This window comes from Megalopta genalis, chromosome 3 (assembly GCF_051020955.1).
Source record: "Megalopta genalis isolate 19385.01 chromosome 3, iyMegGena1_principal, whole genome shotgun sequence".
NCBI lineage: Eukaryota > Metazoa > Arthropoda > Insecta > Hymenoptera > Halictidae > Megalopta > Megalopta genalis.
Genome location: NC_135015.1, coordinates 7664614 through 7692542, shown reverse-complemented (window position 1 = coordinate 7692542; position 27929 = coordinate 7664614). Strand labels below are relative to the sequence as shown.

The following is a 27929-nucleotide window of genomic DNA, read 5'->3' as shown; positions in this document are numbered from 1 at the left end:
GGACGCAACGTAGCTTACATATTCACGACACCGGACTCGGGTTTTCGATCACCCGACCGGGGTCATAAATTCATTCAAGAGTAGAGTGCATTGATGACCTAGTGTCTAGATGCTAGACATTAACCGAAACATTCGGTTCTCGTATAGTCTATCAGACTCGAATAAGTTTTATCTGTTCTATCTTTTTTTTTTATCTATTCCATTTACCCAAATTCTCTTCTTGACACTTCTCCAACTTTTGCGCCACGCTCCAATTTGTGCCTTTGAAAACAGAGATGGTGTAAACCAAGAAAGTTAATTTCATGACTAATGAAGGATGAATTTAGGACGAGTTTTGTAAAATGCAATAACATAAAAAATTGTTATTAATTCTTTTATGCGAATCACTTTCAAGCTCTAACTTAAAATGATAAAAAATAAAATAAAATATAAGATTAAATATGACTCAATGATATTGAGTCGACCTAGTAAAAAATTGGCTTACAGCACTTTTGCTTCAAACGGCTCGTTTAGACACTTAGTTTACCTGTAATATAGTATACATCATTCTTCGATCATATTTCAAGCAGACGTTTCTCTACCATCTCTTGAATCACATATGTTAGTATTACATTCAGCGTAAAATCGTTCACACACACGCCATCAAACTCAATCAACGTGTATCATTTTAATTAATCAAAAGGCTCGCTAACCCCGTGCTTTTCGTCCGCGCACATACAACCTGAACGTGCAAACATCAGCTGGAATCTCGCTCCTTGTTTCCCGGTCAGGACTACTACCGGGACAGCTCTCGGTCATCATATTTTTCCGAGGCCCATCGATTCGGCCGAGATCACAGATAACTGTCGCGATGTTTGCTAAATAAACGAGCGATGAATCCCCCTCGTGCCGCGAGGCCTGGCCTAACCAGGCGGAATGAGACAACGCATAAACTACTCAATTCAATCGGCAAACTCGACCCGAATTGTGTGCACGGTGAAATTAGTCCCGCCTAGTCGACGAATCGGGGATCTTTTCCGATCTTTTCCCTGTAATTAGATAGCGCACGGTGATTCGGTATTTCGTCGAAACAGCGGGATCGCTCGGGCATTGTTCGCCGAAACAATGATGCAAATTAAAATAACGGTTCGACGACCAATAATTAAAATGTTTCCGTTGATCGTGGATCCCTGCCGATAGTTCCGAAGCCGCCGAGTAATTGCACAGTTTCCGTTCATTTTGTTCACGTTCGAGATTTATTTCTTCTTTCTCTCGGGTGCCCCATCTCGTTCCGCTCGCCGAGATCCGACGGAGGAGCCGGCTTTTGTCGTTAATCATTTCCGTGCTCCTCGTCAGACCGTCTGGTCTCTCCTGGAAACGAAACTGTTCTCGCAATTAAGCGCATTCAAAGGAAAGACCCCCCGCTTCCTGCGGAGGTCTCTGGTACACGTGCTTCCGGCATTGCTCGTTTCGCGGCTAATTCTTCCCCCTTTTGCCCTTCGCTATCGCCGATGAGTCGAAGTAGGCCCGAGCGTCTTTCTGCGCCCCGTGCCTCCACTTTGACATCGATATTTGCGGACTAATTCCTAAACGTGCCCATAAACGCTGCTGCTCTCCAGCTTGCCTCTATATTTTCAACGTGGATATTTTTTAACCTCCTGTGCTCTGAAGTTTTTATAAGGTTATGGAAGATTTATATAAACCGAAATCAGTAAATGTTAATTTCTAGATGTCAAATGACGATGAATTGACGATTAAAAAGCAGATCGAAGTTACTTTGACGAGAGTAAAAGTCGAAGATTGTGATGCATGACCTCCTTGATTATCTAGAGAAAAGGGCAGAGCAAGATACTTTTGCCACATTGTTGCTAAAAATAAAATAAAATTAAAGAACATAATAAATCTGTATGTGATTTCAAAGTTGCATTAATTTGTAGAAGGTTAAATAGCGTCGATAAACAAATAATATAGTCGCCATCGATTTGAACAAATATTTGTAATTATTTCACTCATTAGGTTGGTTCTCCAGAAATCTTTTATTCAGTGATTTAAACCGTCGCTTATTTTTTAATTGTTCGCCATTTTCGGAGCTATGTAACACAGACCATTATTTGAAATGCAGGAAAGGTGGTAATTACTAAGTGCGAGGTCAGCTGCAGGGTGTATGGTGTAGGGCAGGTGTGTAGGGTGTGTGGTGATTAAAAATTTTGTAGCGAAATTACTGCAACTCATGAGTTATTATCAAATAAATTTTTGGTGCGTGAAATAGAAGTTTTTGACGTTTTTAGTCGAAAGATCTTCTTTACATAAAAGTATTTTGAGAATATTAAAAAGTATTTCAACCCGGTTTTATTTATTCGACATTTTAACAGGTTGCGTGATAATATTATTATACTATTTTCTTCTAATTAATATCACTATTTTTCCCTTTCCATTTTTGAATATGACATTTGTTGTCAGTGTGTTTCAAGAGCTCGACTTTGTCTATATATAAAATATTATATATCCTCAATTTCTTTGCAAAACCAAATTGTGCGATCTTTCCACTATAGAAATGTGCAATTGCAGTATTTATTATAACTGATACATGCATTAATGGTTGATCAGAAACGCGTTACTCATCAATATGTTTCGAAAGCAACATATGATTCATAGCATATCTAACATCCGATTGACTATGACTGCAAATGAATCATAAATTAACTCATGTAGATACGATGCCATCAAATCGTCATAAATATTATTCTTTAATTTTCATGCTGTTCTTCTAACATGAAAAACTATAAAATATTTCTACGAAATATACAAACTGTTGGCAGGATTTGAAAACGCGAATCTATGTCGATGAAAATACACGTATGTTCGTATGTTCGAAATATCAAACGAAATTGTTTCATACTCCGTTCTATATTTAAAAAAATTCGATTGCACTCGACCAGATATCAGTGTTTTTATTTTTCTTCTTTTTTTACTCATCAAATACATGTGCAAGAGTCAAATTTGTAGCATTGGTTTGTTAAAATTTGTTAGAAAATTCTGCCTTGAAGAATATATGCACTGTTTATTAGACTCCGCAATTATCTACGATTATTGTAAACAAATTTGGCAGCCAGAAAATGTTTCATGCGACAATCCGAGGAAAAGCCTGGAATAAATTCTTTTTGTGCAAATTCTTATTTACGAGAATGCCGTGTCTATGAATAGTTCAATATTTAGGTGACCGTGTCTGTGCATTATTCACTGCGTCAATTTGAGGCAAGCGTCAACAATGGTACGGTGACGTTTCATTTCCATCGATGTGGCATAGTTATTTCTACAAATAGAAATACAGATTAATGAAGAGACACGCGAGCCAAATACATACGAATTACTTCTGTTCTATATTCTCGGCATACTTCGCTTTCGGGGATTCTAGCGCCATATCGGTTGCATTTTATGCAGAATGTCCAAGTTATCGCGGGTACGATCAGAGGCAAATGACAATACATGCAAAAATAAGTCGAGAGCTAAAACGAGATTTTTTCTATACGGTGCACCACTTCTGAGATAATGGACTGAATATTCGTCGAGTACACGCATTTCTGAGCGAATACGACTCGGCTAATGTGTCTGGTCGTTACTGCCTGTTTCCACTTATCTTATTCATGAATGCTTGCCTACTAAAGAAATTGTCGATGCGAGTACGAACCATTATGTACAACGTATTATACACTAACGTACAATTTAATTTCGCTTTAATACATTTAGTATTATAATTTATAACATTGTACATACTATTTGATCAATCATTTGAACCGTCGAATAAATCATTATTGACCTGTGATCTGTTTACGCAGATAACAGATAAACTTTGACGCGCTTTTATATTAGTATAAAAATGTATGTATTAATCTGTGCATACTTGACGTACGCGTTCCTTTTTTTATATTTATTACAGACAAATACATGCGCAAGGGTCAATTTTGTAGTATTGATTTGTTAAAAAGTTTCTGTTTTTTAGTCTCCGCAATTATGCGTCGAGTACACAATTTTTATAGAAATTGTTTCATATAAATGCAATTGTAATATTCATTCGATGCAAACTACATAAAATGTATATGTCACAATTTACAAATTCGTTGCACTTCGACGCATTGTACGCCATCAGTATTTCTGGCAGCAAGATAATTTTGTAAAAACGTAATTGATGACTTCTGGAGGTTTTCACACTGTTTTTTAGAAGACTGTATGAAATGCATTCACAACGTGATTACAAAATCATAAAAATTGCTTGAATCACTATAATCCAAATACCTGGAGAGGTTCTTTAAAAGAAGATTTTCACCGATCTTTTTTCATTTTCCATGTCAAGAGTCATATGACATATTCAAAAATCTAAACTAATAAAATAAACTTGTTTCTAGCCGACGGTATCGCCTAAATGGTTCTTATCCGCACACATAAAATGTGTTCGAAGGAGAAACGTAACGATCGTTTCGAAGTCGACGCGTCTGGGACGCAATTATTTTTGCAGCATCCTAATATAAGTGGTTAGACAAAATATGGTTGGCAAACGACTGCTTCCGCTATTGGACCGTCACCGAAGTTTCCATCGGCACCTGCGCCGCTCGTATTATATTTATTCAACAAAAATAGAGTGTTAGGGCCTGCGAGGCTGAGAGAGCTGCGTATCGTGGAGGACGCATCCGGCGACGGTACCCTATTAATTCCACGAAAGTCATTTCCAATGAAATGGCCGCGGAAGGCGGCTGGAACGGAACGGAACGGAACGGAATCGGGTCGAGTTTTCGTAGCCGGGTATAGAAACTATGACGCCAGAAATCACCGGTAGGCTTTAAAACGAGGACGGGCATGCAAATTGCACCTCGCGGATAGGTATGTACGGTACATAGGCGTATGTACCCGGCCGAAGAGACTCGTTCCGTGCCAGTTTTGCCGCGGGGCTTTAGATACGCGTCGCAAAAGTCCTGTCTGGGGATCGAAGTGGCGTATAAGGTTTCCCTCAAAACTCACGGTACGTGAATATCAAACGACCGTGACGAGAGATCCGGAAAGAGCCAAGCTACAGTCCCTCGAAGCCGGATTTTCAAAGTGTGAAGTGGGGCCCGCGCGGCCATTCACCGGCTTTCGTCCGCTTCGCTGTTGTCGCCCGGCTTTGCCATCCCCACCTCCTAACGACTTCTTTCTAATTTTATTTCCCCATCGATTTTTCCCCACTAAAAATCCACCTTAATTAACGGTTTTTGTCCGGGCAACCGCGGAACTTCTGCAGGCGCGAAGAAACATTAACATTGCACCGACTTGCGGCAGGATACTGCGCAGTTCGCGCCAATTTCGTTCTGTGATACTGGCATATCGTGGTGGATATTTAAACAATTGTCTATTAAGTGGAGTATAGCTCATTAACTGGTATACAATTTACTTAACACGTTCCGTGCCACGTGTACCATCGATGGTACACGCTTGCATGTTTACTTAGTGAACTGAACAAATTGTTTACAAGAAATTTAGAACCGAAGAATCAATTTCCACCGCAAGAATGGGCGTTGATAAGTTTTTGTTACGTTGTTATGTGTACGAGAATTAATAATTGCACGTAATACATCAAGTTTTAGTAAAATATCAAAGTGTGAAGATTCGAGTAAAAAAAGCTCGGCACGGAACGTGTTAATAACCACTACTTGGTGTTACTTTTACGTAGGTCCGATAACTCTAGACCGTCTGATGTTTTAGTTTGTAAGTATAATAATTATTTGCGGAAATTTCCAGTAAGTTGAGAATGTTTACGCAGATATGCATTTTTACCAATTATTTTATTTAGTCTGTCACGGTAAGGTTATTTCTGTTTTATCAATTTTAGATAGTTTTATCTGAGGAAGGAATTGCGGTCTACGCCACACCATTTCATTGTCATAATCCGCGATTTGAGCATCGTACGTAGAAATTATATTCTCATTAGAACTATAATAACAAAATGACATGACAAAAATATCCACAAAGTTTGTACCCTAATATACAGTTAAGAACTGCTGAATAAATTATTTAGCGGCACTAACTGTTTCATATTGACTAGACATTCTCTAACAATTTCGTTCGGTGTCATCCTGTAAAAAAAAGATCGGTTAGATCCTTTTAAAAATAGCACAATAATTAAAAATTATATTACTATGCTTCCGGTAAATAAAGTATTAAATTTCAGAGTCCATAATTGACGCTCAGATTGTACACAGAAATGGACAATTTGGGAAGAGAAGATACGATTATTCGGCTCGTTTTATAATTACCGATTACCGACAACTATAAATACGAGCCGCAAGGCGTCGATAATCGTATCTCCTCTTCCCAAATTATCCACTTTTGTGCACAATCTGAACGTCAATCAAGGAGAATTTACTGTATCCGAAATCATGTAATATCGAAGTTCCTATCATCTTTCAGAATCTCGGTTTTCACTCCCTCCACAACCCCGTCGATTTCACCGTCGATGAAAATATTTCGGATAGTTATTTCCTCCCGATCGCTTTAATTTCCCTGAAATATTCGATGCAAGATCCTCGGGGCGCTCGAGTTTCTTTCAATTTCGCAAACTATCGATCGCCGTATAGAGAGGGGGTGGAATAGAAGGTCCGCACAGGTATGTAACTCGCTCGGCGCCACATCTCACGTGGAGCTTGAATTGCGGCGCGAGTCGCAAATTGATGGCGGCGGAAAACAGAAGCTAATTAATGCCTCCGAAAGAAATTACCCCCGTTGTAATTCGGCCGGTGCGGTGTGCTAACTGTTAGCCTCGGCTCGGGGAGGCAGCCTTGAAGAATCGAAATGGCTGCGCGGATAATGGGAGGGATGGGAGATTGAAAGCCTCCGTTTTCCCTTTATCCTTTTTCCATCTCCCTAGCAGCCGCCGGCTCCGACTCTGCTCCACGGCGTTCTACATTCACGACTCGCTCCGAACAAACTATCGTTTTCCTACCCGTAATTAAATATTTGTCGTATTCACGGAACTGGCCGATGTTTACGTTCTTTGCTGGTTTCGGTGATTTTACGTAGTGGTTTCCCGAACTTACCCCGACCGAACGGTCACGTCGGACCGACGATGCTGGATATTGAGTAAAAACAGATCTCCAAGACCGCAGCGCAGTAATCGTATAGATATTTCTGGACTTAGGCACGTTTCCAATGCCTCCGCTATCAGCCACCTTTAACACGAGGACTCTTCTCTTGATTGCTCTATTCGCGTCCGTTGCTTCTACCCCGAAATTCTCATATTTTTACTGTCTGGAAAGATCAGATCTGTCCGTAATTAGCTATTTGATTAATTGAAAAATCTAAAATTCGTCGACTATTTTTGATCTTAAAATCGTTATCGAATGCGACCTACCTCTTTTCATTAACCACCAGCGCTATAATATCGTGTCATAATGGTGAAAATTTTGAACGTAAAAAGATTTAATTTATTTGTTATCAATACGTGATCGTTAGATTTAATGTAGACACAGAATCAATCTAACTTGTTCTACTTTTGTTAGAATATATTCACGACGAAGAAGTTGTAATTAGTATAAAAGTGAAAGAAATTATAGATCAAATGGTTAAAACGGTTTAGCAAGAAACAGTTATAGACTCTTTTAATATTTTATTGCGCCCAATGAATTTGAACAGTAATGTCTATCTATATTGGCAACGAATCTCGCATAGAGGATTTAAAAATCGATTGACTTAATCGAAAACGACGTCGCACAGCCTCGTGACCTCAGATACGTTCAGATTCCATGAAATGTTACTCAGCCGATCATAGGTCACACGAACTCTACGGATAGCCCGCTTTCCGAAATTAGAAGCTGAAATTGCTCATTAATCGAAATATCAATTCGTTCCAATCCAAGCGTTCCAGTCTGTATAATTATTTTAAATTTTAGTTATTTATTTATAGTATTTTCAATTATATTTCCAAGTTACAGGCGCGGGGATGAACCACTATGGTAACAGCGAGTTAATTCTCTGGCCCCACTCCTAAAAAACAGACCACAGTTAAGTGTTCGACAGGTTACTAGACCCCGAAGGGACCGCGTCGGTTAAGAAGCAATTCTCCTTTGGATGAATTGATGGTCGCCCGGGATTAACAGGGCCGGACTGCAATAAAAGTCAGGATCCCTGGTCAGCGCCAGTTTCCCCATCCCTCTGCTGTTCTATTCGTCTCACCGGCCTCCTTTTTTTTCTGTCCCCTTGCAGGCAGAAGTCTCTGTCATCCGCCGCCTTCATCTCCTCGCCAAACTTCACAGAAGTTTCGGTGTCTAAAATGGGTTTCTCCCTTATTTCCCGGTTTCTTTGTCTACCTCTGATCCCCTCGATCTCGCGGCAGAGTAAATGGAGAAAAAAGGAACAAGAGCGAAAAATACTACCCCATCCGGTCTCTCGAGGGGGCGGGGGCGGGGCGGATAGAGACGACACCGTCGGCATTAAACCACCGGAATGTTCCTGTTTTCGAGACACTCCGAGCTGGCTGCACGGCGAATCTCTTCCCCTTATCCGAGCCCCCCTCAGCTTGCCCCCTTCTGACTCCAGCACTTTCTCCTTAACGCATCGGAGTAAAAAGCCTCCCGGAACGATACAATGCGTCGTTGTCTGCGGATTTGGTTTCGTGCAGCCTTGGGAATCCGAGCATTTAACGCGACAAAAGGGAAAGAATCGGACAAGGGGGATGATTAACACAGGCGAACGCGGGGAACGAGTGTATCGTAATTTAGCGTCGCACGTAAAAACGGTTTCCGAGCGACACCAGTGGAAAGCGATGGCATCGCGACGATAATTATACCCGTCGAAATCATACGATACGAACGGATGATACATGGCGACGCCAAACGTTACTTCGCGCCTTTATGGATCAAGCCAGGAACGCTCCGGAATACGAGCTCGTTCGATCTTCGAAATATAAACCGCCTTACGATTGGCCTGGATAACGGCGCGGCGCTCTTAATTTCTTAAGTAGTTCTTCGAGAATGATACTATCAATCTTTACTTTTAAAGCAATCTTCCACGTTATTGTACAATTTGGTTCTTCGAAGCATTTGGATAAAATTAGTTAGCGATACTATTTTTGATATCATTAGCAAGAAAAATATTTTTTATATTCTGGCATGTGTTTCAACTTCCCGGATACACTCGGAAGGTCTTTCGAATATTTGCTACTAATTTTAAGGAACTCTTTGACATTAAACTTACCGAGCCGCTCGAAATAAATGATTTGGCTTATTGAGCTTTTGATTGCATATATTTCTTGATCGAAGCACACATTAGAATAATAATAGTAAAAGGTCTAGGCGAATACAGTCTTTTTATCACTGTAAAGCATCGCGGAATTAACTACTATTAGGGTTCAGTAGATTTGCTATTTAAAAAAGTCTTTAAGTTAAATAGTAAATTATTTGAAACACTTTTCAAGTGTCTTCTGTAAATTAATAATATCGTTTATCCAATAACGGTTTACACTTTCTCGTGTTCTTTGGACAGCTGATATCTTATAGATAAATTTTGCATGTTTTGAAAATGTCTGCTGTTGCAGAAGCGTCAATAAAATGCAAGAGATTTAACGATAAAGTTATTAATTCAGGAATAAAATTCGTCTCTTTCAAAATCTCTCAAACAGTTAACTGTTTTTGACGATTATACTCGTAACAAAGAAATAACAACATTTTGTATTGCTACGAATATATTCGGCAAGAACAGCTGACGGGTTAAGTCAAGTAAATAAATAAGTGTTAGTAACAAAATTAAAAAATAAAACAGTTATATCGTTACAACTTAATTCGATATTATTAGAGCCACGCGTATATATTTCAAAGAGAATGCGCCAGCTAACTGGGTAATTACATCGCGGAATGATTGGTAAAACGTGATTTTTCCAATAACTTCGGTTTTGATAACGTCGACGCCAGACGAGTGCCGTCAGTCGTCTGCAGCAGGGTGCGTCTAGCCGGTATATTTCCGTCGTTTCTTTCGTTTTCCAAGCGGCGCGCAGTTCCGCCACTAAAGCCGTTCACGTAGACGCAAGTATACGTCGGAGACATTCGAATCAACGATTTCGAAGCGGCGAGCTTGCATTCTGGTTACCTCATTCCCTGCGCCGGTACAAGTCTCCCCCGTTTTATCGGTCTCGGAAGCCGGAAATACCGATGCACGCCGGAATATCCAGGCCGCGTGTCTCCGTATCGGTCTGTCGCTTTACGAGAACGCGAAATAGAGTTCCGGGAGCTCTTTCAGCCAGATCCGCGATCAAACGCGGACACAAAAACTAGCGTCACGGAGATCGGTGGGAGACGCGAGTCTAACGGTTTTAATTCGATTTTAGAAAAGTGCGACGCAGCTGCGACGACCGGGACACAGATAAAGGGATCCTCTCGGCGAGAGGCAACACGGCGCGGCGGGATTAGCGATTCGACGTTCCGTTGGTTTTTCTCGTTTCTGTTCCTTTACAGGCGAATTGGATCTACGGCGGACCTTCGTAGCCGGTTCTTCTCTTGATTTCGCTTGGCGTGTCCCTTCCTTCGTCCATTTCGCCAAGCAGCGACTCGAAATCGCATTTACGCAAGGACAACAGGAAACGTAAAATAAAAGAGAGACGGACAGGGAGAAAGAGTCTGCTCCGCTTCGGGGGCGGATAAAGCGGAGGGGGTCGGAAGAAGGAGTAACCTGAACGTGTCGCTAACGTAATAACATTTCAATTCGAGGACGGAAATTGCCAGAGGGCACAACAGCACGTCCCTCGCAGTTAGGGGGTGGCCGCCCTCCTCGCGTTCTTCACCCTTCCGTCCAGTCTCATCTTCTTCATCCCGACAAAATCTTTGCGACGGCGCGGCGGACAGCCACAGACGGTTCCAATATTAGTTCGCGAGCATTCTACGGGTTACACCTACCTAGGACTGCTCGATGGACCGGGTTAAAGGCCTAATTCGAAAATATGGCTGGGTCATTCCCCGACGATCCATCAGTTTTAGCGGTCCTCGTGAGGGTCTGGCTCAAATCGAACATGGCGCAGAATATCTGAAATTAGAGAGAGCTAGCTGTGTAATCATTTTGCTGCTTCCAGACTTCTGTATGAAATACATTCGAATTTTCTAGCGTTCCATTTCGCTTAGTAAAATCTGTTCTATATTAAAATTACTTCTACGCTTTCTGAAATTATTAGTCCATAGCGATTCCTTTTTTATATTGACAAGCTCCCATTATTTGAACATTAGAAAGCATGATTATGTTCTTTAAAGCGTCACTTGTAGCATTAATTTAGATTTTAATTGACTTCTAACCTACTATTTTAGATGAGGATTTAAGTCCATGTACGAAAGATGATCAAAAGATGAGCCGTGGAGAATAGTGAATATGATTTGATAGCTCATTAAATTAATAAGTCTAAAACTGTGGAGCTTTTTGTTATATTTTTATCTTGACGCTCAAAGCTTTTCGATTACATTTAGCTAAAAAAACTAGCTAAGAAAGCTTAATTATCAATGGTACATTGAAATAGAAACTTCAATAAGTATTCCAGAATTTTTTCAAATTTTTTAAAGCCTGGAACAGTAAAAAAATGAAGCTCGTGCTTAAGTAATGGCTCAATTTGCCAGCCGTGTTAGTAAAATAATTTTTTTTAAATACCTTTCCGACGAATGGTTAAACAAGTTGTTCCAATTATGCGCGCCGTTCACAGACACCGGTACGGCACTTAACGTGTTCAAATTTCCGTTAATTTCCCGTGCGCCAAATCACATTTAATTTCGATCAAAATCTCCGACACCGACAGCAAAAAGTGATCGATTCGTCGCGGAACATGCCATCGGGCCGTTCAGTTTCGCAATTCGCAATGAAGCCTCGTCCACACGTTCCGTTGCCCGAAACGGATCGATGTTACGCCGTAGGCGGCCAACCCGTGCTCGTTCCCGCTTTGCCGCGGAAGGAATTTTACGTCCCGTTAAGTCGAACATTAATTACAGCGGTGCCGCGGCGACTGTTGGAATAACTCGCAAAGAAAATCGTGTCACGATTTTGCCGAAGTCGCGGCACGCCAACCGGCAAATGGGAATGCAGAAGAGAGAGAAAGGGAGAAAGAGAGGAAGGGAAAGAGAGAGAGAGAGAGAGAGAGAGAAAGAAAGAAGGCAGGTACGACGACGATGGGGGTAAGGAAACGGCGGGAAAACAGAACAAAAATAAGCGAAAAACAGGTTGCTCGGTGGAAACGCGAGGCCCCCGAATGAACCCGGAGCGTCGCGCAGCACCCGTAATTGCGTTCACCGTCGGCGTCGCGTTTTTAATTAATGCGACATACTTTTTTTCATCGCTAAAAAGTGCCACATCCTCGTAATCCACACCTGCCCCGCACCCTTCCCGACCCGCCGCTCTCACGGCTGTCTGCAGGGAGTACGACCGGTGGGTGATCGTTAAATGGATGAAAAAAAATATGCAGACCCTCGAGGCACCCTTCGTTTTTTCTTCTTCAACTCACTCTTTCGTCGTTCTCCTCCACTACTCTCTCATCATCCTTTCTCTCTCTCTCTCTCTCTCTCTCTCTCTCTCTCTCTCTCTCTGTCTGTCTGTCTCGCTCCTAACTCTACTCCTCTTCTTTTCTCTTTCATCGCTCGCGATTTCCCTCCGCCAGCATTCCGCCGGAGTCTTTACATCGGGAATAAATCCAATCGAAGCCGCGTCGTTCCTTTTCTGTCCTCAGCTCTCGTTCCTGTTTCTTACCCCCGGCACACTTCTTCGTTTTCGCTGTTCTTCATCTTTTTCTTCCTATCGGCGTTTACGCCTCATCCACGCCATCGTTGCCGGCACTTCATCGTCGCTGCACTTCCTCTCGAGAGTATTAATCCGTGTAACCTACATGCGAGCAGCGAGAAGGACGACGATAAAAAACAGTCTGTATGTGTGCATGCAAGAGTCAACGGGCGACCTAAACCTGACGCGACGCGACGCGACGTGCCGCTCGCTGCCGTAAAATATGATGCCAGTCTCGCCCGTGATTCCTCTGCTCGCCCACGTAACAGGAAAAATCTGCAGCGTCGGGACGCGCGCGTCTTCCGCGCTGTCCCCCGATTATTCCATCCCCGGACGCACCGTCTTCCGGGATAATTTGCGTCAACGACGATCCTATGAGCCACGACCCTATTTTCGTCGTGAGATGAATTGTCGCGTTTTAAAAACTTGTTTACGATGGAATCTCGATTATCTTAATTCTCTATTATTCGAACACGTTTCTCGATTTTATGAGTCATCTCTGTTTGTTTATAGAATGGCTCGTGGAATCGTGAAGCATTTACATTTGTTATCGTTGGACTCTGCGAATCTTTGTACAAAATACGAATTATTTAAGTTAACACTATGCCGTCCGGTGGCACCGCGCTGGTGCCATGCAAATACTGTCTGTTGTATGCCGGTGGTACCACTTTGGTGCCATTTTAAAAAACTGAAATAACATTTGAGCTATATTTCTTGGATGTTAAAAGGCAGCAAACTAACTATAGCATTGTGCTTATTTAACTGAGAATTAAGTACGAAAATTCTTGAATGACATATCTTAATTTTAGGAATATTATAATATATATATATAATATAACATATAATATATATTATTATTATTATTATTATTATTATGTATATATTATATTATATATATAATAATAATAATATAATATATATAAAAATATATATATATATTATATTAGCGCCATCTTCGAAATTCTTTTTAAAATCTAAAATTTCCAAGCTATTAATTATGCCGGCGTCAAACTAAAGAATCATATCTAAGATCTGCGGACGGCATAGTGTTAACGTCAAAAATGGGGAGAACATCTTTAATATCTCCTTTAATAATTAGTAACAATATTCTTAAATTCTTCTGATGTCTGTACAATTTTGTATTTGACCTATTCATTGTTGCGATAAATACATAAAATTCACAAAAATGCATAGATGTTTGGTTTAAATTGTGATTTATGTAAAGTGCAACAGGTTATACAATTTTTCTGAAGAAACTTCAAAATTGAGAATATAGTCCTTTGCGATATCTTGTCATCAAAATCATCACTACAAATCTCTAACTTCATTAAAAATAATTATTCAACTACCGAGTTCGAAAATCATGCACATAAAACACTATTTGAATTATTTAAAGTACTGCCTCTAATTCATGGAAAATTACCATTTGTGAATGCGTGCGAGTGTTCCAAATGTTTTGTTCAGTTGTTAATATTTCTTCATGAAAAGACGCCCATTCTTTTTTCCTGTCTGTATTATATTGAACATTATTTACAGAACTCTGTATATTTTCCAAAAATCTGTTCAGTAACAAATAGTAAACATACGAACGTCATCCATGTTTCTTAACAATTCGATTGCACTGTTCGCAAATAGACACCGGGAAAGGGTGATGCTCGAGTGTTTTCTTCATTGTTTCGCGAGCGTTGTTATTATACTGGTGAACGTATCCGGTTTCTCCGACACCTGTAGAGGCACACGTCCTTCCCAATACACGACAGTGTTCCAAGCACGATTTGTGTTGACTATCCGGCAGTTGTTTTGGTTGCTACTGGGCGAACAACAGACGCTGTCGTGTACGGCGAACTCTGATTACAAGCAGCTTCGTCGATCGTTTCGAGCCCCGATTGTCGTAGCCACGTAATACTAGTTACGTAAGCGGTGAATCGAAGTGGAATTGACTTTCATCTAAAAAGCGTGGATGCCATCTATTTTCGGTTCGGGTATGAGAATATCCTGTTATGAAATTTAAATTGCCAGCTAGTTCTTGTTTGTCGCCCGATAATTTAGTTTGCTCGCAGTTATTTTCGATTATGAACGAACTGTGATATAATCGTTCGTGAAAGTATTCGAGCGTTTATAATTAGCAACATTTAACGAGCAGAATATCCATTTTTAACTGAAGTATTTAACCCTAGAAAGATAACCATATGACAACGTACGTAAAAGATAACCATACGCTTCAGAGGCGCATGCTTTTCTAAGGCGTCAATTTTATACTAACAATGGATATTTATTTAAGTTAATCTAGTCATTTTAAAGGTTTGGCATTATTGTAAAAATAAAATGCATTTATATTATATTTTTTTATATTTTAAGTAATTTTAAACTTAAATCACTAGACCTCTATGAAAAATTAACAAAAATCAACAGTCTTCGGTTTATGGGAACAAATCCCGTAAAATATCACAAAAAATAGTGTTTTATCCTTACAAACTAGTAGACTATAATATAATCAGTGTAAAAAAAACTATAATATTATAAAAAATTTCTTTAGAGACAGTCATGACAAACGTCTTTCTTGTGTTCACCACAAACTGTCTTTTTGCATTTGGCACAGGTCATCTTTGACATTCTTTTCTTTTTAGACGTGCAAAGACTGCAATAACGCCTTTTTTTGGCTGAGGGTTCTTCTTCATCATCTGTGGAAGCCTGTACAGCAGATTTTGGAAGAATATTTTCAATGTTGCTTCGCACATGCCTTGGCAAAGTGGGTGCTTCCAGTCTTTGCGTCATCCACGGTGCAGTCAGTTGTTTATTTCGCAGGCGCCTCTGCGACGTAGGTTATCTTTCTCGGGTTAAACCTACGCGATGAATCTGGTAAGAGTGAGGGCTTCGAAAGTATGCCGCTAAAATTACAAATTAATTGAGCATTTTCTGCAATATTTAGGATACATTAGCACGGGTACTATTATTGCTTATGATTTTAACACTTTGCAATGGAGTGGCGACTCCGAGGCGACGCTAGAAATTCTTACACTATTTTCGAAAGGATTTTTATTAAATTTGTCTGTGTTCGATAAATTGTCAAATAATAGAAGTCTTCTATAATATAAGCATACGCGTTCAATTTCATACGTATCAAGTAAAAACAATTATACCAAATGGAAATATTGTAGGTTGAAACAAACGTCTTCATTTTCGCGTTAAAATAGTCTCGAATGCAATGGGTTAAGCGATATCTTTTATTAATATTTCATTAAATCAACCGTGTCTACAGAAAAAATTGATTAACATTTGAATTGGAGAATTCGTTATATATTATCTTGTATTAATATTTCATTGAATTATTCTTGGCTACAGAAACATAGTTTAACATTTGAACTGAAGAATGAGGGTGAATGAAGGGTGACTCTTTACTTGAATAATTAATAAGGGTTAATATCTAGCGTTTAACATCGCATTCTTTCAATATACAAAAGTAAAAAGAGCACGAGCTTTTGCAAACATATTTTTATACTTTGATTGAAACTTAATCGAGCACCTTGTCTAACTGTACAGCCTGGAATTACAGTCTGCGATTATCATTGATTTCTTTTTGTTCCCCTACCTTCGAATTCTTCAATTCAATCGTAACGAAGTGTTCAGGGCTAATTAGTCCGTATCGTTTTTACTCGCCTTTCATTAAGCTCGTCCGTTCATCGAGATTCGAAAAATTAGCCACTCGAGAGGCTACACTGTAGATCATTATGCGTTTATAACATTCGCGAGCTTTACATAAATTAACGACATCTATTTTACGTTTACCATAAGAAATATTTTAGGAGACGAAACAACGTTTCCCATTGTCGGAGACTTTCTTACAAAACATTCTACAAACACAGTAACTTCCATACAGATTTCCAGGCCAATGGTCACTGACACAGACTTCGTTTCTCCAGTAACACACTACTCGTGTTAACACGTTCCGTGCCACGTGTACCATCGATGGTACACGCTTGCATGTTTACTTAGTGAACTGAACAAATTGTTTACAAGAAATTTAGAACCGAAGAATCAATTTCCACCGCAAGAATGGGCGTTGATAAGTTTTTGTTACGTTGTTATGTGTACGAGAATTAATAATTGCACGTAATACATCAAGTTTTAGTAAAATATCAAAGTGTGAAGATTCGAGTAAAAAAAGCTCGGCACGGAACATGTTAATAAACGCATTGTCGCGGCGAACAACAAAAGCGTAGGAAAAGAATGAAAAATAATCGCATATATTACGTCAGTGAAAGCTCGAACCAGCAAGTGTTGATTATTCCCATAACCCGGCACTCGAGATTCCATACATTTAATGAAAGGCTCCGCAGCCAAGTATTAAAAACCGCTGCCATAACCAATCAGGTACTCGGATTTGAAAGGGCAGCGAGCCTTTTACCCCTCGTCCTACAAATTAAGGGTTAACCACCGAGCGGGGAGCGCGGCGACGTATCGCCGCGCATAACGAGTAGACGCGTCGCGTGGCCATTAAAACCGTTTCCTTCGTTTTAACGAACCCTCGTAACTCCATATTTCTGTTCGAAACTGTTTAAAGAGGGGCCCCGTTCCCTCCGGCGCCATTGCGATTCACTCTTGTTACCAAATATCAGGTTTATTACCGGCGAAACGCGATTACCTACCCTTCCTTTCGTGTTGCCTTTTTGCATCACGGCACTATCGACTGTTCCACGGGAATCATGAATTTATAACTGTCCGTCGAGCAACCTCGTTTCAAAAGTCGCGAGCTACCGCTTTCTTTCTAGTAGCACACGGCAGCGGCATCGATGCAAAATAAAACTACAACTCAACGGACCGTTCAAAACCACCGGAGATGGATATTCAAAAATTAAGTAGCTATAAAGGGTGCCTTAAAAATGTCTCGCAATTCGGAAATGGGGAGTTCCTAAGGTCATTTCAAGTAACTCTTTCCTTAGCGAAAATGCAATCCGCGGCTTTGTTTACGAGTTATTAACGAAAAACACTGACCAATAAGAAGCGAGCTCGATTGGCGCGAGGCGGGCCAGCCAACGAGCGCACAAATCCCAGTTCCGTTCATTGGCTCGACCGTCTAGCGCTAGCTGATCTTGCCTCTCATTGGTCACTGTTCTTCGTTCATAACTCGTCAACAAAGCCGCGGATTGCATTTTCACTAAGGAAAAAGTTACTCCAAATGACCTCAGGAATCCCCCATTTCTTGATTACGAGACAGTTTTGGAACACCCTGTATATTATAGAAAAAGTCGTTCAGCAACTTGAGAAAAATGGAAAATATAGTATTTAAAAATTTCGCTCAATGTTTAAAAAGCGGTCATTATGTCGCTCTGTTAGGTTTAGTGTTAAATAACCTGTTGGAGTTGTGCAGTGTAATCAAAATGGATCTTAATAACCGCATTGTATAAATACATATATTTAAATGATTGCTCTGCTAATACGTTGCTTGTGTCTTGCACAATGGTTTGCGCGCCACTGACACTCTGTTCGTTACAATGTATATACGTGGAACCGTTGTACACGTGTTCGTGCGTGTATCTACGGTGCACTAATTCGTCTCGAAGGATGGCATCGTTGTCCCCTTTCCAACGCATCCGTTAAATGCAAGAATTGTCGCGGGTCAGCGAACATTCTCAATAAACGGCTCGCGTTTTGGTAGGTGCAAAAGTCGTTCCCGACTGGCAGCAATTTCAATGACAGGCCATTTACGGATCCATCCGGTCTGCGGAACGTCGCGATCACTCTTGAAGACAGGACGATGCCCATCAGCACACAGGAAAATGAACGACGCCCATCGAACGGAAAAATGAATCCCGTAACTCTCGCGCGGCTGTTTTTTTGCCTCCTCGATCCCGACCTTCGGCTCCGAATATCGTGAAGAGTGGATCGGGCCGGCCCGACAAAAAACCGATATGTTTCCATCGTTTGAGCGTGCGGTGAAAGGCCGGTCGCGCACAGTGACGCGCAAAATGGATTTGAAATTAAATTGCGGCACGCGCGATTATTAAGTGCTGGTTCATGCCTTTAATTACGCGTCTGTCCCGGCCGGTGCTCGCTTTTACCTCGTTCGCGACTGCAATCAAAGGAATCGCCGCGAGACCCGGATCTCGGCCGGCGTCGTTCTCCCCTGATTTTTCGGAAAAAGGCGTTCGTTGACCAAGTGCCATGCAAATTAAATTCAGAACGTCCGCGTTACCGACGTCCCCTTCACGGAGGTGGCATGCTCCGTTTCCGCAAACGTTGATTACGCCGCCCCGGCCAGCGGAATTTAATACGTTTTATGGATCCGATGAATCAATTTCATTAACGCGAGAATTACGGGACGCGACGGCGTGCCGTGCCGGGTTAATAACCAATAATTACGTTTCTGCGTAGAAGCGGCGAACAAACCGCGACTCGGGCACGCTTCTGCACCGGGAGCCGGTTCAGCGCCGCGCGATGGAACGCGACAGAAATTTTCCTACGGCCGAACAATTCGATCGAAGATTTAAACGTCCGTGCGCCAGCCGTTGTTCCAGCTACACGCTTCTATCCCGGCTCGTAAACACGGGGGGCGTACCGGCGTACGCCGATATATCGCCAGATTATACAGTTTTTCCGATGCTATCGCCGCTAATGCCTTTAAAATAATCCCGATGATCTCTGTTCACGCGATATATCCCCTGTTAATAGAGTCATCGATCCTCGGATGACATATTCGAGCCGGGGGGCCCGCGCGCGCGCGCGCGCGGAGATAACCGAACGGCCGCTCCTTTTTTCCGTCCCTTTGCTCCGATACTTTCCGGAAGGATTACCCCGTTCAGGGATCGGGAGACAGCAAAAGAGAGCGCGAGAACGAGACAGAGGGAGATGGAGAGGGAGACAGGGAAATCGAGCTGCCGTTCGAATTTCACGATCGACAGTTTTCATGGCGCAGCGAGCAAACAATTTTCAGCGGGGAGTGAGAAAATGCACGCGTCGGCTGTTCGCGGCCGCGTAGCTCGTTTATTCATGAACTGTTTACGGCGCGGATTAACTCGCATTATTTCGCACGGTGCGAGGCTCCGGGTGGGGGGGACGCGGGGGATGAGTTACGCGCGTGTTCCGCCGACGAGTCGCTGGGAAAAATGCAAATAAAGGGGAGGAATGGAAAATCTTTACGACGCGGCGCAAGATTTACGGGCAAGTTTTTCGGCGAATAAAAGTTTCCCAGTAAATCCACATCTGGCAGCGGTACCGATCGCAGTGACATTTGAATCACGCGGCCCGATCCTCTCTTACCCTGTTCCCCGCAGTTAAGGCGATTTTCAGCGGAAATTTTTCGGCGGAAAACACCTACAGCGTTGATTTACCACCGGTTTTCCCGCGCCCATCCGCTCGCGCTCTCGGTTCCGGTTTCTCTCCGCTCCCGGCTCGTCGTTCTCGCTCACCCGCGGAATTTCATTTCTACGGCGACGAGCTCGTAACGCGACGCTGGAAAAACCTTCGCCGGCCGCTGAACACAAACGGGAAAGTTTTCGGCGCTAACCTATTTCTCGGGTCACGGGAGAAATGGGCTATTCGCCGCGCGATGCATCCCCGTCGTAATTAACCGGCGGCCGCCTCGTTGCCCGCGTCTTCGCGTCTCCCGAAAATCTATCAAACGCCTTCATCCGTCCCCTAACTAATTCGCTTCTTTACTTATTCACTTCTTCGAAATGAACTCTGCCAGGAGAAATCACATTTCTAGATTTTTGTATGCATTTGTTTGTGTTACAAGGAACGAACGCCATTTTTGCGTTCTTTCAAATTAATCGGAGCAATTAGAAGATAGTCATGCTACATCAAACGACGCAGCATATCGTTAGAAATAATTCCTCGTTCGCATTCTTAGTAAATTTTATTTTCTCTCTAGCTAGCATAATGGAAATACAATCCTTAGCAAAAAGTATTCGAGTAGATTTTAAAATGATATAATTTATCCGATACTAGACTAAAAGGACTTTAATTTTTTTAGAAGACAGCGGGACAATGACAGCTAGAGAATAGTTAAAATACTTTTCTTTAATTTTGTTGGCACCTGGAATGACAGAAGAGGAAACTCTTGTTTTTTAACCTTTTTATCTGATCCTGGAATGGAAGTATAAAGAATGCGTTTTGTAGATCTTGTTAATTTATATGCATACTGAAAATTTCATTGAAATCACCTCACTAGCAGTCGTACTCAAGTGCACAAACTTTATGGTGCTCTTACTGCACGACTGTTCTCTACGGTGTTACAGAATACGGTGTTGCATTGCCATTATTTCTGTGCACTTAAAAATAATACTCTTACTTCTTTTCACGATTCTGAATCTTCATCGACAGATGTGTCAATTATATCTTCTTCAGTTACGCGACACTTTGTCCTCACTGTTTCCCGACCTCGATTTATTGAAATATTATTAACCTCGGTTATATAAAAAAACAAGAAGCAATTAGAAGCAAGTAACTTTTCCATGATCGTTTGCAGAAAATTCGCAGCTGAAATCGTGGAAAAACTTCAAGAAGCACACTTCAGAAAATCTTGATCAAAACTGATATAAAGAATCGCTTCAAATTGCTAATACAGCTTTATAGAAATGAAAGGAACGACGAAGACCAAGATCAAAGCGAAGAGTACTTACTTTGTGTAATAGGCTCCACGTAAACTACAAATTGCATAAGAGCAGTCTCTTTTATGGAAATTCAGCTTTGCAAAGCAGCAAACTTTTTAATTTAAGAGATACGAAGGTTTAATTTGCTTTTCTAATGTAGCGCTTTGTGCTTTTTTTTGAGATCATTTCGCGGAGCGCCAGAGAACGTATTCTCCAATTGCAATGTGTGCACTTGCTTCTGAATAATTCTTCCATTTATATCCATAACACCTAACACGATCTGCTACAAATCAAGTGTATATTTCATAAGCTCTTTTTACCTGAAAATGTGTTAAAAAGCTATGGTTATATTTTAGAGACGAAACGTAGTCATTACTTCTTACATCAACCTCTTACAATACAACATTACGTCAGACACGTTTTGAAGATTTCAAACATGATCCGCTAACTGCAGCCGCCGTGCACTTTTTCAAATCGAAATAAAATTCTGTTGCCGACATTGGACAATTACTTACAATTAAACGCAATCAAATATAAATGTTCTTTCCCGTGTACGTATTGACAACACAGAAGTGCCAATCAGCAGTTGACGGAAGAAATCGTAGCGTGCACGGCCATTTAATTCGCACGGACAAACTCTGTCGCAAGAGCCCAATAGTTTCCAAAACAATGAAATGCGCACACGTGCAGCGAACAGCCTGCGACCAGCTCGCAGCACAGCCGTGTAATATACGAATCATTTTCCCTGTTTTTCCGCGGCTACATTTTTCACGGTGCGATGGCTCTTAAATATTGTAATAACGAGGGGTTGCGGACCGCAAGAAAGGAAAAGAGACGCGGCGCGTCGGTGCCGGCGTTCACTTCAAAGCGTGAAAGGCTCTTTTGTCCGCCGCGGGAGGGACATTTTAATCCTTCCCCCGAGGATCTGAAGGATCGAGAGTCCTGCCGTTGCGTCACACGTCGTTCTCGAGATCGAACCGACCGCATGACCGCTCCATCCCTTCCACGCCGCGTTCCCCGAAGTCCGCAAATGCACTCTGTCGCCTGCTTCGCGTTCCCCGGCCATGAGAACCCCTGCGAATGACGTCATCCGGCGCATGATTGGCCGAACTAACGGTCACGTGACCACTCGCTTGGCCAGTGTCTGGGGGGTTGTAGAGTGACTAAGGGAGAGAGGGTGGAAGCAGGAGGGAGACTGTGGGATGTAAAGTAAGGGAATGAGAGAGAGAGAGCGCACGCGCGCTCGAGAGAGGGAGAGGGAGAGAGAGAGTGACAATGAGAGTGAGAGAGATTTGAGAGGGTGAGGGTGAGACGAAGAGGGAACCGAGTCAGGTGGAAAAAAAGGTAGAACGAGACTGGGTTCTCGTGCAGGAACAACGGAGACAGCGGAGCCCAGTCGGCGGAGAAAGAAAACGAACAGAGTTCGAAAGGAAAAGAGAGGGTTGAAGAAGCGTGGCTGGTGGGGGATGATATCCGTCGCGAGAAAAAGAGCGAGAGGAAAACATATAGATGTATGGATATAGAGGTTGACGGGCGGCGTGTGGTGGGGAGAAGCGTGGGGGATGCAAGGGGCTGAAAGAGAATAGCTGGTAGGGGGTTGTAACTGGTGGGGGTAGCCGCGAGTCTCGCCAGTCACTGCGACGACCGCGACGCCCCAACGTCTCGGGGTGCCATTTGTCCGCTACTAACCTTAACAATCGTCGTAATCCTTGTTCACGCTGACGCTGTCGATCTTGAAACGCAAGGCGACTGTCGAGAGTCCCGTTTTCAGCCGTTTCCGACCGCGTGAGAACGAAATGATCCAATCGGGATCGCTTTAGGCGCGCGAGCCCGGAACGAAAGTGCCGAGTTAGAGCCCGAAGCTTATTCTCCACGCGCCGGGTTGTTGCCTCCTCGTCGGTCGCACGGATGCTCGCGGAGATGTGTTAGAAAGCGGCGTCGTCTACGGTTTTTTTTTTCATTTGTTTGCCCGGTCGAGCCGAGCGAAGCCGAGCCGAGAGGCAGATTCGAAACGCGCGTCGTTGTCTATTCGCGGGCAGTCCGCCGCGCCGCGTGAACAATGAGCTAACCTCGTGAGAGGGTGGAAAGAGCACCGAATCGTTCGCGCACGAGTTTTCGCTTCGGGAACCAGTGGAGCTAATCGAGACAATTTTTGTTGTTTGTGTAAAACGACCACGATGGTTCTCCACGGCGTGAATCGTAAGTTATGTGTCTCCTATCGTCCTCCTAGCGCGCGTACTCCGTGACTGCTTCCGACCATCTGTCCGCATTGTCAAGCATGAGTTATTATTCCTGTACCTAGAACAATCCCCCGGAGGTTAGCACGGCGTCGGCAGTCATCGAGTATGCTGTTCGTTCCTTCCTTCGACCCTCTTGATGTACTCACGAACGATTAGCAAAGAGTAGACCCCTGCCAATTAGATAGCGCCCATTATGAAACCAATTTTGTCTAAGTGTTTGCATCGTGCGAGTGTCCACCTAGTCACGAACACGATCACAACTCGCAATTTTTCGACGCTCATCGATCCGATAATTATCGCGCCACATACATGCATACATCGTCCGCTGTCGTCGTCGCACTAATAGCTCTTGTTGCCACGAACTCGCGCGTTCCATCGCGTCCGTCGAGCACTTCGCCAGGTCCTCGAGGTCTTTGCCACGTATTCCTCTGCATGTGTTCCGGCCCTGACCACCCATGCCCGCGCGCCAGCTCGCGCGAAAAATGCTCGAGTTTGGTCGCGTGACCGAGGAGGGGTCCCGGGCACGCCTTATTACTCATTGCACGCGGCTGATCATGCGAGATCGGGTCGACTCGACGGAGCCGAGGCGACGCGACCTGCCACCCGGGTAGATACGGCCCTGACGAATGGCGAAAACGGCGAAATCACGACCTGTTTGATCCGTATCGCGTACGTGGCCCGAGGATTCCGTTAAAAATGCATGCTCCCGATGACCTCCGATCACTGACGCGTTTATACAGGGTGTGCCGTGACGGCCGGTACCAAACGTAATTCCATACGGGGAAAAAGTTAAAATTTTGAAATGGATCTCGCTCCTGGGGAACACCGTTGTCCAGGAAATCAAATTTAAAAGTCTGCCGAGGACGCGCGCATCCACTATTTCCCGGCTGAATACGGGTAGCATAATGGGCAGCCGGTCATTCTAGATGCGAAAGTAGACTGGGGAAACTGTAGAATAAAATTTTTCGCTGAAATCTGGTTTTCCGGAATATCTACTTCGGAAATTTCAATTGCCACGGATAAAATAGCCCGTGAACGAACAAATCTTGTTCGACGGCACGTAATTATATGGTCCGCGAGGCTGCACCACCCGGACACCCTGTATACCTCCGTGGTAAGAATATATTTCAGGCGGGATCGTAGGAATTCCTCTTCTCCGGCTCGTGTCCGGTTCGTTGGATTTCAAAGACAACGTTAAAAATACACGACAGGCTTCCCCGACCAGCGATCGATTAACGGGTAACTTCTACTAAGAATTTACGTGCCGTCGTTGAACCTGTCCAACACGCGAGCCTACAGCGGTTCGTTTCTTTTTCATGACTATCGATGTCTCCACCGATGTGCGGTTTCTACAGGGCCTCTTCCTAAACGGAGGTCATTGAATTCTGACTACTTTCGACGTTGTTTAGCGGGTCCTGTAGTACGTATCACATGTCGCTAATTAGTGGAAAACAATAACGGCGAATAAATAAATCTTGCTTTCGTAAAAGCTGAACATGGAATGCTTTGTGCAAGGAATTCGAGGATAATCCAGTTAATGGATAAATAAATTTTACTTTGGACGCGATTGAGCATGGGAATACAAATGCGAAGAAAAATGAAAATATTTTTGCTTTGACGATTAACTTTCATGTTTAATTATTTATTATTGTTATACGACGATACGTTGCATGGTATTTGTGTATTTATATAAAGTCAGTCGGAGAAGTATCCTTTTAACAGATGTATGCAATGTGCAGGAGATATAAATATTAAAATGTGTGAATGCAGTATTGTGTGTACAAATATTATGAAACAATAAGGCGGATAGAATGTTTTAAGGTAATCATTCAAACATTTAAATAGGGAGTCTACTAATTCGTCTGATCATGGCTAACCGATTCTATTTCTTGTTGACATTGGGGGCAAACTCGTTATTTTCGAAAACGAAGCTTCAAGCGAAAGAAATCGTATTCTACATTTTCGTCTTATTTTTTATTTAGAATCGTCTTCTCTTAAAAATTAGCATAATACAACAATGATACCTATTATAATGTATCTTGCATTATCAATATATTGTGACTCAAAGAACGGCATCATTCATGTTTGAATTCCATTTTATCCTTACTTAAGCGGAGCAGTAATTTAATTCGTTTACAATTGTTTTAAAATTGTTGAAGCATTCGCAGCTTAGTTATTAGAGAGCGGATTTTCATGCAAAAAGATTTCTAGGATTTATTATAAGAGCTACATATACATATCTTTTTTTAATCATTCGAACGAGTTAAAATTAATATAACAGCATTATTGAATTACTGAAATGTATTTAATGTTTTGCATGTGGTCTACTCATTTGTGCAATAAATGCATCAAATCCGCTGCATCCTAATTATAACTTGTGTTCTGAATAATTACGAATGTTCAATTACTATTTTCACGATTAACTATTGATTTTCAATGGAGAGCAGTTACTTGCGGTGCTCTGGCGCCCGCCCATCGCATTTGTGTGAGAGTGAACTGCACCTACGACATGGAAAGGGGTGCTTAGCGAGCCCATTGACTACCATGTCGCATCTGAAGGTTTATGACACGTGAACCACTAGCTAGTGAGCTGAGAGCTAGATCTCTAGAAGTGCACGTGTTCACTAACGTGCAGCAATAAATTAATCCTTAATTGCTGGGATGAATCTTGATTTACTTTACCCCGTCACGTCAGTCGGCTGCAATAAGACGGAATCGTAAATTTGAATGCATTACGACCATCAAGTTACGATTTCGTACTGTACATTAAATGTGACAATTAAGAAACGATCATCATAATTTTCATCAATGGTCATTGAATCGAGTCTTTGTCTCACGAAGCGCTTATAACTGAAATTTGAAAAAGAATATTTTTATTACGTTAACATCTAAGCGTTAAGGAAACAATATCGTAATTATTTAAAAATTCAGTAAGTAACCGCGTTTTAAAGATAAAGAAATTACAAATTTATTTATGAATCTCACAACAAAAAGTTATTTGACAAAATTGCGTAATAACTGGACTGCAGATTTTATGAATTTATAGTAAAAATGGATGGGTAAAACCGAAAGCGATGAAAAGATTAAAAGAGACTAAAAATGTTGTACCAATTTCAACTTATTAAATTTATGAAAGAAAAAAAGAACATTATAACTGGCTCATCTGTCTTGCAAATAATACACAAAATTTGTCAAATAACAACTAACAATCAGTAAAGTTTTGCCACCAAATCAATACAAATTGCGATATTATTGTTCATTAGAGTAATCATTGTTTTGAAAAGTGTTTCTCTGAGATAAATACGTTGTAAGATTTAGCTTCTCAGCATATGTATATATCTAAGGACCCATTTATGAATTATCCTAAAATTTTTAAGCAAAGTGACACTCGTATTTCGATGTTCCTGCATTTTGTCCTAGAGGCTCGAAACGACCATTGGAGCCAAAAAATAATTCGATCAAAGTCCGTGATTATCGGCAGTGTCGGGCCTGCCAGCGAAAAGTGAATCTCCTCTGGAAGCGAATTTCCTCGACCAGTGAAACCTGCGTGCACCGAGCCGGCGCGGCGCGACGCGGCGGTGCAAAGGGTCGCACCGAGCCGCGCCACGATGCATTAGCTAATTGTCGCGTCGATATCGAGTCGATTCGCGCGATTCGTTCGTCACTTCCGACCCTTTGGTGTCATGCTCTCCCCCGGCTCTCGGCGCCAGGCTCGCTCGAAATTTTTCACCATAGTAATTCGATGCGACGCGTATCGATATCACCGTTAGTCGCAGTTCGGTGGAATCGCGATAGTATTCTGTATACCCGGGCCCAATAAAAAATAACCGACCCAAACAATCGTCTTTTTATTTACTTTATCGGCATCGGAGGAGTCGTTCAGTAAAAATAAATCAGGAAATTTCGCCCGCACGCACATTCGATGAATAGACCGTCGGCTAATTATTATTAGTACCATCTTGTCCGATACGTTTATCATTTCCGTGGGCCGTCGTAGAACTCTAGGCGAGCTATTCCGTGACCGGAAATTGGCGCAAGTAAATTTGCCTCGGTGGATATCGAGTAATTGGCGCTTCTGTATCGAGTTCGACCACTTAGCTATCGGAAATGCAATTACCAAAGCAGTCAATACGCATACGTACGGCCATTGTCGACGGAATCGTTAAAAGAACCGAACAATGTTTGCTCAGCAGGGTAGACGTTCTCGCGAGAGGATCCATTTACGCTCGCATGCGTGCCAAATTGTGTTCCATCTGAAACGCAGCCGTGTAACGTGACTGCTGGATTATCTTGGTCCCCGGGCAAGAACACGCGTTACGAAATAATGCAATCTATAGGATAAAGGGTTTCGCAACTA

General features: G+C 42.3%; 1 protein-coding gene across 7 annotated transcripts in view; it reads left to right on the top strand.

The window, feature by feature from the left end:
• The window catches only part of LOC143259021 (protein Fe65 homolog), a 324885-nt gene that overhangs the window by 112288 nt on the left and 184668 nt on the right, over positions 1 to 27929 (top strand). The window contains exon 1 of one of the 7 annotated variants that reach the window (XM_076519762.1): positions 22967 to 23531. The exons of the other annotated variants lie outside the window; for them this stretch is intronic. Within the exon in view, the coding sequence (XP_076375877.1) occupies positions 23510 to 23531 (22 nt within the window). The 5' untranslated portion in view covers positions 22967 to 23509. Of the gene's footprint in view, positions 1 to 22966; positions 23532 to 27929 lie in introns of those variants that run through there. 7 annotated transcript variants of the gene reach the window in all.